Below are 13,902 nucleotides of genomic sequence, written 5' to 3' on the forward strand. Positions count from 1 at the left end.
GCATTTCTGTGATTTCTCGTAGGCCTCCCTGAAATTGGCAAAGAAGGGGATGCTGATGCTGCTGAAGAAGATGCCACTGAGCCATTAATTAGCAGCCATGAGAATGAAGGTTTTGATGAGCAGAATTACACCATTCAGGCATCTAGCAGTAGTACAAATACTCCATCCCAGGCCATTGGATTCTTTCAGGCGTGTTATCTGCCTGGCGTCTTATTGGTAAGATTGTTGTTATCATCACCTTACAGTGATATATTTTTTACTCAGAAACAAAGTCATATGGTATCTATAGGCACAAGTGTTTTTAAGGACACTATCTTGGTGCTCCTGATCTCCTTTTCCCCTCTGATACTTTTAGTAAAAAAAAAAAAAAATTAAATAAAAACAGAAGCTGGCATGCTGCAAAGCATCATTTTTATTTCTATGAATATCTTCAGAGCCCACCTGGGACAAGAGAAAATTGAAGAAAATGAAGAGTGGACTGCTGCAGCCCAATTCTTAGTTTAGCAATATGCCAACCGACCCCCCCCCCCAAAAAGGACAGAAATAAGTGAAGTGATAGACAACATCTTAGGGTGGTGAGGAGCAACCTAATTAAGTTTGCTTCCTTGTCAGTGTGTGGTTTGTGACTGGTTGTGCGCATGTCACCCTTGAGAATTCCATTATATATTGTTAGACTTCGAAAAGTGTTCATCTGCTCCTAAAGTTTACTTACTCTAGTATTTCTTAATCTCAACAGTTTCAAGGAATAGAATAGAATAGAATAGAATAGAATAGAATAGAATAGAATAGAATAGAATAGAATAATAGAGTTGGAAGGGACTTTGGAGGTCTTTTAGTCCAACCCCAGCTCAGGCAGGAAACTCTATACTATTTCAGACAAATGGTTGTCCAGACTCTTCTTAAAAACTTCCAGTGCTGGAGCATTCATAACTTCTGGAGGAAAGTTGTTCCACTGATTAATTGTTCTAACTGTCAGGAAATTTCTCCTTCGTTCTAGCTTGCTTCTCTCCTTGATTAGTTTCCATCGCTTCTTGTCCTTCCCTCAGGTACTTTGGAGAATAGCTTGACTCCCTCTTCTTTGTGGCACCCCTGAGATATTGGAACACTGCTATCATGTCCCCCCTCATCCTTCTCTTCATTAGACTAGACATACCCAATTCCAGCAACTGTTCTTTATATGTTTTAGCCTCCAATCCCCTGATCATCTTTGTTGCTTTTCTCTGCACTTGTATGGGTTATGATACTTCAAAGTCATAATTACCTTAAAAACTGAACAGTAGCAATACCACTATTCTCACTTGTACCCATCCCACAGCTTTAATAAAGTATATCTGCTGGCTGGGGAATTCTAGGAGCTGAAGTCCACAAGCCTTAAAGTTGCCAAGGTTGGACACCCCTGCTCTATGCATTATAGAATTACAAAGCCATACTGGCTCAGCTTGGATTGTTTTGATTCTAATAGCTTTCCTTTTGGAATGGTATTTATTTGTTTCAGTATTCCTTGGCCTATGCTTGCCTGAAGCTAGTAAACTATTCCTTCTTCTTCTGGCTGCCCTTCTACCTCAGCAACAATTTTGGTTGGAAGGAGGCAGAAGCTGACCAACTCTCAATCTGGTATGATGTTGGAGGCATTATAGGTATGACTAAGGAGCAAAAGACAAATTATTTTTGTTGTTATTTCATTTTCTGTTCATTGTGGGATTAGAACAGGATGTGGCAGAGTGTGGGTGGGAATTCTAGTTTGAAACTAAGTAGACACCACTTGTCTACCAATTAGTGACTGGCAGGCAAAGTGATTATGGATGTAGTAGTCCAAAGGATCTGGAGGATGTCAAATGTATTTATTTATTAGATTTTATCCTGCCTTTATTATTTTATAGGTAACTAAAAGCAGCAAACTTACATAATACTCTTTCCTCACACTCCACAACAGCAGTCCTATAAGGTGGATGGGCTGAGAGAATGTGTCTAGCCTAACGAAACGTAGCTGGCTTTCATGCCTAAGACGGAACTAGAACTCTCAGTCTTCTGGTGATTGGCCCAAAGTCCTCCAGCGGGCTTTCATGCCTAAGGCAGGACTAGAACTTACAGTCTCCGGGTGATTGGCCCAAAGTCCTCCAGCGGACTTTCATGCCTAAGGCGGGACTAGAACTTGCAGTCTCCGGGTGATTGGCCCAAAGTCCCCCAGCGGGCTTTCATGCCTAAGTGGGACTAGCACTGTCAGTTTCCTGGCTTCTAGGCCACCAGCTTAATCACTGTACCAAACTAATTGCCTACAGCAGTTTCCCCACGCTTGGGCACTCCCCCATCTTCAACTCCTAAAATTCTTAACAGTAGTGTTGCTGTCTGGAAAGCTTAAGTCTCACTTTGGAGAACACCAAAATTGGGGGAAAAAACGGTTTAGAATAGTGGCTGGAGAATCTTCAGTCAACACAATGTGTGAAAGACAGCTAACTTTATAGCCAATTGTGCTTTTTAAATTTATTGATTAAATTTATATGCCTCCCATCTCACCATCAAATGATTCTGGGAAGCTTCCAACATCATAAAAACAGTAAAATAATAAATGCTGATCTTTAGTGTGCACTTTTGTCTATAATGATTATGATCTGTTATGACAGTCTTTATTCCTTTTATTTCTACAGGTGGTACCATCCAAGGTTTTATCTCTGACATGCTACAAAAAAGAGCTCCTGTATTAGCTATTAGCCTCATTTTGGCTATTGGATCTCTTTTTGGATACAGCCGTGAGTACTTTTTTGCACAATAGGTTTTGTGGCATGAGCTTGTATCTAGTCTCCTTATTGTATGCACTAAACATAGGGAGGACCTGTTTTCTTTTATTAAATCAGCAATTGAAATGGGTTACAATCAATTCTGCTTTTGAATTTAATAAGAGATAGCATTCTCAACAACCTTCAAAAAAAAATTGCAAGAAACCTGCTCAATAAGCTGGGCAGGCAAAACTCTGCAGCTAACATCCTGCTTTCATTAGTGGTCAGCCAGGTGCTTCTGGGAGACCCACAAGCTGAGTGTTCCATTGTGTGTTGGAATGAACAGGAAAAGGAGAATGTTCTTTTCCAGTAGAGGGAGCTGTCTGCACTTGTGCAGATATACCTTTATTGGAGCATCTCCTGTGTTCAAGCCATCTCTTTTAAAGCTGTGAGGTGGGCACAAGTGAGAGTGGTAGTATTGCTACTGCTCAGTTTTTAGGGTAATGATGGCTTTGAAGTATCACAAGCTTTAGTTGAAATTCATTGTTTCTATCATTTTGCTGGATCCCTATAATTTCTAGCATTGAGCTTCTGGAGGTTGCCCTCTTGATTTATTTATTTCTTTTTATTTCCCCTCTCTGGGTTAGAGCAGTGAGCAAAAGCAAAGCTTGTTATTATTTTGGAATATTGTATCTCAGAGATTTGGTAGAGAATCCCTAAGTCTGCTCTTCCTGATAGAGATGGTGAAATATTGTGCTAGCAGCTTCCTTCACTCATTCTTGGCCACATTGCTTGATTAGATCAGTGCTTGGCAAAATACTTTTGCTGAATTCTTGCTTTCAGTAAGGTTGGGAACAAGCAGTTCCCTTCAGGTTTGTAGGTTCATCTATAAGAGGCTGAGGTCATTTCAGTCCAGTGTTCTTGGCTGCCTTGCTAAATGTTCTATTCCAGTTCAGGGAGATTCAAATAAATTAAATTTTAATGATCCAAAATTACTCCAGCAATTCAACTATGGACTAAACTGAATATAGCTAGCACAGAACTCCTCTTGTCTTCCTCATCTTTCTGTTTGTTACAAAGCTCCCCTGGTTTTTGAGAAGGAAGCATATTTAATCATCAGTGAAGGCAAAATTAAAGAAACTCTATTGCAGCAGAAGATTAAGGCATTGTTAACATATCATGCCAATGCATGATATGCATTGAAAACGGTCTTTTATAATCAGCTTTTCATCTCATCCTGAATTTTTTATCTGTGGCAAAAAGAATTATGAACTTTTCTTTTCTTTGTTTCCATAGGTTCCCCAAATAACAAACCTATCAATGCAGTTATCATGGCAATTACAGGTAAAAGATCCACATATTTTCAGGGAGAGTTAAGAAGATCTGTTTTCATAATGTCATATCTTGGCTTGTTTCAATGTTTTGTCAAGCCATAATCTGGTTTGTTGATCTTTGCCTAGTGTGATAGCTGAACCCAACCACTGTTATTTATAACCCAGCAGGTTTATAACAATATGTTCTATAACCGAATGGTTTACTCAATACTAAAAACACGGTTTACTAAAATATATGAAGGAATCATTTAAAGTCTAGTCTGTTACAAGACTATACTGCCACATCAATTAGGGAACACTGTAAATTTTGTTTTTCCTTCTTACAGAAGTTCACAATCAGCAGCTTTGGGAGAGGGAGGCAAACACATATGTGGATATATAATTTCTATTTACTAGGTGGAGACTAGACCATGAAAACTTAATGATGAAAAAGGTACAAGCAAGATTTATGAATGGGCAGTAGACTGGACCCCAGTGTTTCTCAACCTTGGCAGCTTGAAGACGTGTAGATTTCAATTCCCAGAATTCTCCAGCCAGTCAGGAATGATTGTATGATTGTAAACTAACAATGACTGTAAACTAAATCAGCACATTATAATTTCCACTGATGTTTGGATGCATGGCTGGTCTGACGTTTTGATAGTTTTCTTTGGTTAAGTGACAATGTTGCAGGTTCAGATTAAGATCATCTTGTGTTGTACTGGAAACAGAGCCCACCTCCTCTGTGTTCTCATTCTTAGCTGCATTTTCCTTTTTGATGTTTCATAGGCTTTTTTATTGGAGGCCCTTCCAACATGATTAGCTCTGCCATTTCTGCAGACCTGGGGCATCAGGAAGCGATCAAAGGAAGTAGCGAGGCTCTTGCAACTGTGACAGGGATTGTGGATGGCACCGGCAGTATTGGGGCCGCTGTGGGTCAGGTGAGGCAGATCTGAAAAGCCTTCAAGATCATTTTAGCAATGAAAGAACTCATACAGGTGGTCCTTGACTTACCACCACAATGAAGCCTGCTCATTATGGTTATCAATGTTGATGGTCATAAAGCAATCATCACACAAGAGACCCAATCATACAGTCTATTTTTGCAGCACTCATTAAGCAAATCAATATGGTCATTAAGTGAATCCGCAGTGGTTAAGGAAATGTGGTGATCATTAAATAAACCCATTGTTTGCTGTGGGCCATTTTTGCTGAAATAAAGTAAGTACATGCCAGTTTTGCCAAAATTAATTGTGGTCACATGACCATGTGATGCTGCAAACGGCCATAAATTTGGGCCGTTGCTCAGTGCTCAAAATGCAGTCATGTGACTGTGGGGGAGGTAGCAGTCCAAACTTTGGAATTGAGTTGTGAGTTCCTTTGTGTGCGTGTGTATGTATGTGGGGGGGGGGTTGGAATCTGTTGTAACTTCAGTCACTAAGCAACTGGTAGAGAACGACTTGTACCGAAGCAAAGGTTTGGTTTATTGAAAATTTTAAGACCTGACAGGCTTTTCTTTTCAGCAACATTTCACTAAAGCATGTATTAATAGTAATATTTGTTACATCTCAAAAAAGATAAGAAAAAAAGGTTAATCTAGATCAGGAGTAGGCAACCTTGGCTCTTTTATGACTCTTGGACTTCAACTCCCAGAATTCCTGAGCCAGCCTGATGCCTACCCCTGATCTAGATGATCATCACTCCTTAGAGAAAACATAGCTTATTGGGAATTTTGGTTTAGAAAAGGATGCTTTCAGTATATCCAGAGGACATTCAGAGCGCTGCAGTCAAAGTCCAATCCTGAGCCTCCTGCTGACTTTCTCATACAGTGTCTTTTGTGGTGCTGCTAACTTATATGTTTGAAAGCCTGCTGTTCGGCAAATCTTCCCTACAGCAATTGCATTTTTTAAAATATTTTTTTTATCTTGCTTTATTATTTTTATAAATAACTCCGAGTGGTAAATACCCAATACTATTTTTTTCCTCCTATTTTCCCCATAACAACAAACCCTGAGAAGTCAGGTAGGCTGAGAGAGAATGACTGGCTCAAAGTCACCCAGTCAGTTTTATGCCTAAGGCAGAAACTAGAAGTCACAGTATCCTGGTTTCTAGTCTTGTGCCTTAACCACTGAACCAAACTGGCTCTCTTTTCCTTCCCTTTCACCTTTCCAGTCCATTAACGTATGTGTGTGTAAGTGTGTGTGTAATGGGGAGGATAATGCATAAGAAGAGCCAACTTTTTTTGCATGTCTTGCAATGTTGCTGTCCAGGAAGATGGAGATATAAATCATTCCACTTTCTACTATATTTCTATGCTTATGGCTTTCCTGATTCATCTCTGTGTTACCTAGAAGAGAGCATCTTCCCTGTTTCTGCAGGGGGGGATGATTCTCTCTGGTTTGCATAGTGCTTATAAGGCACCAGGTTAGAAACCAGGAAACAGTGAGTTCTAGTCTCGTCTTAGGCACGAAAGCCAGTTGGGTGATTTTGGACCAGTCACTTTCTTTCAGCCCTACCCACCTCATAGGGTTGTTGGGGGGAAAATAGGAGGAAGAAGGAATACTAGGTATGTTTGGTACCTTAAGTTATTTATAAAAATAGTAAAGGCAGGATATAAATACATAAATAAATCTAGCAGAAATAGCAGAAACAGAACTAAAAAAAACAGGATACAGAGAACAAAGGAACAATTAGTAGCTAGTTTGGTAAGATAGGAAAAAGGAAGACTAACCCTTTATGGACAAAGGAGAATAAGATGTAACGAGGCAGGGACGGAAGCCATGTTTAAATATTATAAATAGAATTAATATCAACCAGCCTTTCTCAAAATTAAAGATATCAATTTTTTAGCAGTAATGCCTTCAGCCTGTTCCAACTCCTGCTCGTTTCTTTTAATAGCATCTTAGCAAATGTAAGATGACACAATTTACAAGTCTTATTTAAGTTACGTAGATAGGACAGGAAGCCACTTTTTTAAAAATAATAATAATAATAATTATGGCCTATTGAATAAGTGGTCTGCTTCACGCAAAATATAAAGCTGCAATGCATGAGTTCACACATGACATGAAACCAAGGACAAGCGAGTCCCACTGTGATTTAGTGCTTTGTGAAGAAGATCAGAGTGTGTAGAATTATGTCCCAATGATGTAGGCAGGTCCAGGTTGCCAGCCCCACTTTTGATGTCATTTCCTACAGTGGCCAAGCAAGTCTTGATAATGGGGTGGGCCATAAATAGCAGGAAATGAATTAAAATGTAAATTCATGAATACAAATGTAAATACAAGAATAAAATCTGTTCTTGTTTATTTTTATGTATTGCCTTATAATGTTTGCTGTATCTAGCTGACGTCTCGGCTGGGGCATGGTCATTCTTAATGAAAAAGCTTTGTCACATCAACTTTTTTTTTCCAACTTTGTGCCTTCAGAGAACCCAAATGGGTTAGGGTAGGAACTACTTATCTGCTTTACTAGCCTGCTACATTGCTTACCTGCAAAATGGCTCATAAGAACTGTTGTCTGAGTTCCTTCTCCCTTGGCTCCCTTTATGTGTATATAACAAATATGCATTAATGTTTCCAAGTAAGTCTCTTCTGGGGCTTTTAGACTAAGCAAGGTTCATTATGTTTGTTTCTATTGCCCAGTGTCAGATCTATAACACAGCATCCCTTCCGTTGTGGGGTTTTAAGATGGGTCATAGAGGTGTTCACACAAGGAAACACAGGGCTAACTTAGAAGCAATGTGAATGCAATGCAGGAATGCAATTAGTGCAATTGGCAAAGGTGTTGGCTTCTATCGAAAAGTGCTGGGGCTGGAAAGGGTATCTTTTGAAAAACTTGGTTTTGGGGGAATGTTGCAATAATGCATCGGCCATCCTGATTTGAGAGAGCATAGCAGTGTGGAATTCCTCTCGGCTTTCTTCTGACTCTGGAGTGGTTTTGCTCTAAGAAATTACTAATCATTTGCCTCATGACCTGGAAGCAACACAGTGCTTTTCAAAGCTATAAGACTGGCTATTGTGTGAAGATAACAATGGCGTATCTTCTGTGGAATTCATTATTCCTAGCCATTGCTATTCTCCAATTTTTTGAACTTCCTTTATTCATGAGGGCTTTGTGTCTGACAAATTGTATCCTCTACTTCCTTCTCTACCTAAGATTGCTGTTATCTGTGACAGTATATCACCATAGCAACCAGCTGAGATTCCACAAACTGGGCTGTCTCCCCTAGTGGGAAGTCAGCATCAGAAATACATTGTACTTGTCAGAAAATGAAGAGCCTTAAAGAATACAACATATGAAACATAAATGTGCCAAGGTTGAAATGAGTGCACTTTGGGCAAAATCTCTCCACAGCCATTTGAAATGATTTATGAAGGGAGATAAAAAAGCAGAAACATTATTTATTAATGCATAGAATATCCCAAGTGAAAATGTAATTTCCACACAAAAGTAAACATGACTATATTTTGAGCTAGTTTGTCTACTGTGCAACTGTCTAGCCTGTTAAGATGCAAGCTCTATTAAGTTTGTCATTTTTAACTCTTGGTGTCCCAGTCTTTCTTTCAGCCATTCAGATTTAGCACCAAACTATTTATATAATTTAGAGGCTTCCTGATTCCAGTCAGGAGTTATGTGAAGTGATGGGGGTTTTCCCCCCATTCTGATTTAATTTGTGCTATTTTATGTGCCTCTCTCTTTTTTTTAATTAAAAAAAATAGAGGAATGTGGAGATAGCACAGGAAGAGAGCAGTGCTTCACCAAAGAGTAGCAATGTTGGTTTCTCATTAGAGGAGGCAGCATTTGGAAAAGATTTCCAGTGTGAGATCACTGCTCTGATCTTGTGGAAGTCAAAAAAGGCAATGTGTGGACTTAGACCGAACAGTTTATTGATTGTTTTGCTAGGCCACCTTTGAATGACAGAAGCTGTCCCACAGGAGTTTGCCACAATAAGAACCCAATGAAAACATAATGTAATAGAATAATAAACCTTATGAAATGTGCAGACCTCAGCAGCAGAACATTTATCCATCAGAATTTCAAATTGAAGCAGTGTTGCAGTGCTGCAGTTAAAGTCCAGCTGCTTTTCCTTTAGAAATCTCATCAGCTCCTGGTTGGGGCATCTTAAGGACCATTTTCTCTCTTGGGCTTGCTTATTGGTTTCTATCCTGCTTCTCTCACTGATAGGTTCAGATGTGAGGAGAAGAAACGTGGGCTACTTTAGTAACTTCTGCCTCTGGAGAAGCTTGTGTAGCTCTGCCACGATCTCATTTCTGACACTTAGATTTTTCAAAGGGATTTTCAGGAGAAAGAGAACTTTCCCCCCTGCTTCGATGATTATAAGATAGCATTTTCAAGCACGCTGTTTGACATTCTCATAAAGATTTAGATTTGTGTGCCAGTTTTCTCTTACCTGCTGTGCTTCAGATATGATGGAGTAGAACTTGAGTTAGTCCACCTCTGAAAAGAACTGTGTGTGAAGCTTTGCTTAATATTGAAAAATTACTTAGAGAGGCAAAGGGGAGAGGAAGGGAAATATGTACATAAGGGGGGTGTGTGTGTGTGTGTGTGTCTGTCTGTCTGTCTGTCTGTCTGTCCTATATGTTTGTATACCCTTATATATACGTATATGTAGATATGTATATGCATAGACGTATATATAGAGAGATTTGTATGGATAAACAAAGTAATAGAAAAATAAAACCCAATCTATAGTATGCATTCCTTCAAGGACATAGGCTCATTGTGTTTTCTTTCCTTCTAGTACTTAGTATCTTTGATCCAGGAGAAGTTGGGATGGATGCAAGTTTTCTATTTCTTCATTTTGATGGTAAGAAGACATTACTTACCAAGAAAAAAAATCCAGATATGAATTTGTTAAGCAAGCAGATTAAAACTCCTGGTTTAGCATTATGTTAAACTGCTAGAACGCGAGATGATATATTATCCTATTTACGTCAATGGGAATTTCTTCTGACTAAAAAAAAAAAAAAAAAAAGATTGTGGCCCCAATGAGATAAAGCCAGAGGTAAGAGTCAAATAAAGGATGTCTTGATTGATGGCTCAATCTTTTCACTGTTGAATTGCTAATAGCTGGCTGGGGTCCAGCCACTTGTTCCCCATTCTGATGGCATCTCTCGAGGGAAACTGTTGTAGGTGAATATTTAAACATTTTGAATAAGGAAAATGAAAGACATAGTTTACATTCTTAGCTAAGTTCATCCAAAGAAGATGAAGGACAATCTAATCTTATAAAAGTTTTCAATATATTTTCAATTTATTTTAACTTTCTTGCCTTTTTAGCCTGGAAGGATTATATTTCCTCAGTTTCACAGGAAATAGCATTTATATGTATAATCTGATTGGCAACTGCAACATATTGAATATAATTTCTTCATAGGTTGCATGATATTCAATATGAAATAGTCCTCATGTGAAATTGAGATTGTATCATTGATAATGGGTGTAATTTTTAGAAGGCCAGATCCTGAAGTTGAAACTCAAATACTTTGGCCACCTAATGAGAAGGAAGGACTCACTGGAGAAGGGCCTAATGCTGGGAAAGATTGAGGGCAATAGAAGAAGGGGACGACAGAGAATGAGATGGCTGGATGGAGTCACTGAAGCAGTAGGTGTGAACTTAAATGGACTCCAGAAGATGGTAGAGGACAGGAAGACCTGGAGGAACATTGTCCATGGGGTCGCGATGGGTCGGACATGACTTCGCAATTAACAACAACAACAACAACAACCTCATAAGAAAACTGCAATCCTGAACACATTTAGAGGAGGTAGGTTAGTTAGATCTCTGACTAAATGCATAAGGGATCGTACAATGGCATATCTAAATGCACCTAAAACATCCTTTCTTAGTGTGGATGCCCTCCAAGCGTGGATTTCAACTATTAGAATTCTCTGCAATAGCCATGAACTCGCTGGGGCATTCTTTGAGTTGTAGTATAAACCACACTTGGAATACTGCATCCAATTTTGGTCGCCACAATGTAAAAAAGATGTTGAGACTCTAAAAAGAGTGCAGAGAACAGCAACAAAGATGATTAAGGGACTGGAGGCTAAAACATATGAAGAACAGTTGCTGGAATTGGCTATGTCTAGTTTAATGAAGAGAAGGACGTAATGAAGAGAAGGATGAGGGGTGACATGACGGCAGTGTTCCAATATCCAAGGGGCTGCCACACCGAAGAGGGAGTCAAGCTATTCTCCGAAGCACCTGAAGGCAGGACAAGAAGCAGAACTGATTTTGGCTTCTCTTCCAGTAGAAAATGGATCAGTTAGATGCAACTGCCATCAAAATAAGCAATATTGGGCCATTTGGGCAAACAGGCTGATCAGCTATAAAGTCCTTCTAAGTGTACATGGGATGGCAAATCTGGATTTGCCTCTGTGTAGTGTTTGATAACCTCTAGAGCTAGTGCCATAATTGCATTGAATCATATTGTGCATCTGTCTTCAAGCTATTCATATCTTTCTTTTTGCAGACCAGTTTAACAGTGGTCTTCATCATGCCTTTGATAGTGAAAGAAACTAGTATGCTTCTTACGCAGAGGCGCTTGCGCAGGTTGGCTGGCTGACCCCCTTCTCTTTTCCGTTTGGTGGACTTTTTTTCCCAAGGGAGAACTTGGCATTTCAAGCCTTTTGCATTCATTTCTTGATTTACATCCACAAAGATCAGATTTGCTGAAAGACTGCTGAGAAATGGCCACCAGTACATTCATCACTGAAAGATTGTCATCTGAATCCCATCCGAAGATAATGCTATGGAAACCCACAACTGGGAAAGAGCTAATTGTGTGCTTGGAAGGCTTAGCGAGTGGAACAGTGAGAGATGTTTTCTCTTTGATTTTTACCTCTTGTTTCCAAGGCTTGTTTATGCAATTATCAAGATTAAGTGATAAAACATTGGGCTTGTGTGTGGGAGAAAAGTTCTTGAAAGCAGAAAGTGATTGTGCCTAGAAAAAGCATTTGTATAGTAAACCCTTGATTTAATGGATAGGGACCCGGGCAGGGGAAAGGGGTGTCTATTAAAGCTGAATGAGATTGTTCGAGGCCAAAATGTACCCATACATGAAATTACTTTAATAATCATAAGTGTTTGGTGTCGCCTTTACCTATGAAGCCAAAGGTAAAAGCTATGCCTAAAATATTTATACCTTTTCTTACAAAATGCAGTCACCAACTCTTGTAAAAGAGTTTGAGATAGCCACTAACTGACCAGGTAACTATTTATTAATTATTATTATTTTAAAAAAATTATGCATGTGCAGCAGCAGGAAACATTGCCTGACCTGACTTGATCCATTATTTGGGATGAATTCTGATATTGCCTGAAATTCAGACAAAAATCCAGATCCAGATATTTTGTCCACTACATTGGAGATCCATTAAACAGAGGATTTACTATACTTGCTTTTTTTCCTATTGTGCTCATTTATCGGTAGCAATCTGGAGGTCTTCCAGATGTTTTTAAACTTCAGGTTCCTTTATGTCTCCCCATTGGCTCTGCTGGCTAAGGCTGATGAGAATTGGAGTTCAGCAGCAACAGGAGAGCCACTTTACATGTCCTGAAGATAATGTTATTTACAAAAGGAGAAATCCTTTAGATACATTGTCTTCCCCCACTTGCAAACCAGAGTGGACTCATCAAGGAAAAGCTTTACCAGGTGATGCTGGTGCCTTTACTCAAACTGACCCTTGTATATTTCTTTGCACTGTAATAAATCTGGATCTTTGTGCTTTACTCAGCCACCAAAAAAGCCATCAAACAGAGGAAATGGGCAGTGCTCTTTGCATTTTACTTTGGTGAAGAGGAAAGACATTTCCATTATTTAGTATTAAAAGAGCATTTCAGAACAACCTGGGACAATCCACTGCTGGTTTTTGCAAGTTTTTTGGTAGCTCCCTAACTGCATATTTTTTTTAATATATATATATATATATATATATATATATATATATATACACACACACACACACACACACACATATATATATATATATATATATATATATTTCAATAATGATGGTGAAAATGCGACTCCCGGGCATAATTATAAATGAAATGAATAAAGCGCGTTCACCAGGAGAGTTTAAAGTTAAAATACTTTAATTAAAGTATTTTACTATATTAAAAGGTTGCCAAGCTTTCGTTGGGAAAACTCCCCAACATCTTCAGGGCTGAGAGACCGTTTCTAACAAGGTGATTCAAACGGGTTCCATAGACTGTGCTAGCATTCCCTGCTGAACAGCTGATAGGTGGGAGGGGGAATCAGAGTAAAGATTTCTTCTGTCGTTCTCTCGAGCACTTTTGTTCACATTTCCGTCGACCTCAGGGGGTATTGTTAAAGTTATGTTCCGCCCTCTCACGAGAGCCAATACTGCCGGGAGAGGGCGGAACATAACTTTAACAATACCCCCTGAGGTCGACGGAAATGTGAACAAAAGTGCTCGAGAGAACGACAGAAGAAATCTTTACTCTGATTCCCCCTCCCACCTATCAGCTGTTCAGCAGGGAATGCTAGCACAGTCTAGGAACCACGTGCAGACGTCTATGGAACCCGTTTGAATCACCTTGTTAGAAACGGTCTCTCAGCCCTGAAGATGTTGGGGAGTTTTCCCAACGAAAGCTTGGCAACCTTTTAATATAGTAAAATACTTTAATTAAAGTATTTTAACTTTAAACTCTCCTGGTGAACGCGCTTTATTCATTTCATTTATATATATATATATATATATATATATATATATATATATATATACACACATACATACATACACACACAACAGGGTACTATTGAACCAGCTGAAATCCTTGGTGTCCTTACATAAAAAGAACATTTGTAGGGTGTTTGTTTGAT

At 39.1% G+C, this 13,902-nt stretch overlaps 1 protein-coding gene across 2 annotated transcripts in view; it reads left to right on the forward strand.

Annotated features, from left to right (window-relative positions):
- Positions 1-11,672, forward strand: part of SLC37A3 (solute carrier family 37 member 3) — a 28,296-nt gene extending 16,624 nt beyond the window's left edge. For both annotated transcript variants that reach the window (XM_039362104.1, XM_039362114.1), the window contains exons 9-15: positions 23-216; positions 1,496-1,637; positions 2,646-2,747; positions 4,011-4,058; positions 4,817-4,968; positions 9,792-9,857; positions 11,527-11,672. In XM_039362104.1, the coding sequence (XP_039218038.1) occupies positions 23-216; positions 1,496-1,637; positions 2,646-2,747; positions 4,011-4,058; positions 4,817-4,968; positions 9,792-9,857; positions 11,527-11,619 (797 nt within the window). In that variant the 3' untranslated portion in view covers positions 11,620-11,672. The remainder of the gene's footprint in view (positions 1-22; positions 217-1,495; positions 1,638-2,645; positions 2,748-4,010; positions 4,059-4,816; positions 4,969-9,791; positions 9,858-11,526) is intronic.
- The last annotated feature ends 2,230 nt before the right edge of the window (positions 11,673-13,902 follow it).

Source organism: Crotalus tigris, unplaced genomic scaffold, assembly GCF_016545835.1.
Source record: "Crotalus tigris isolate CLP2741 ecotype Arizona unplaced genomic scaffold, ASM1654583v1 scf7180000017588.1960692, whole genome shotgun sequence".
Classification (NCBI taxonomy): Eukaryota; Metazoa; Chordata; class Lepidosauria; order Squamata; family Viperidae; genus Crotalus; species Crotalus tigris.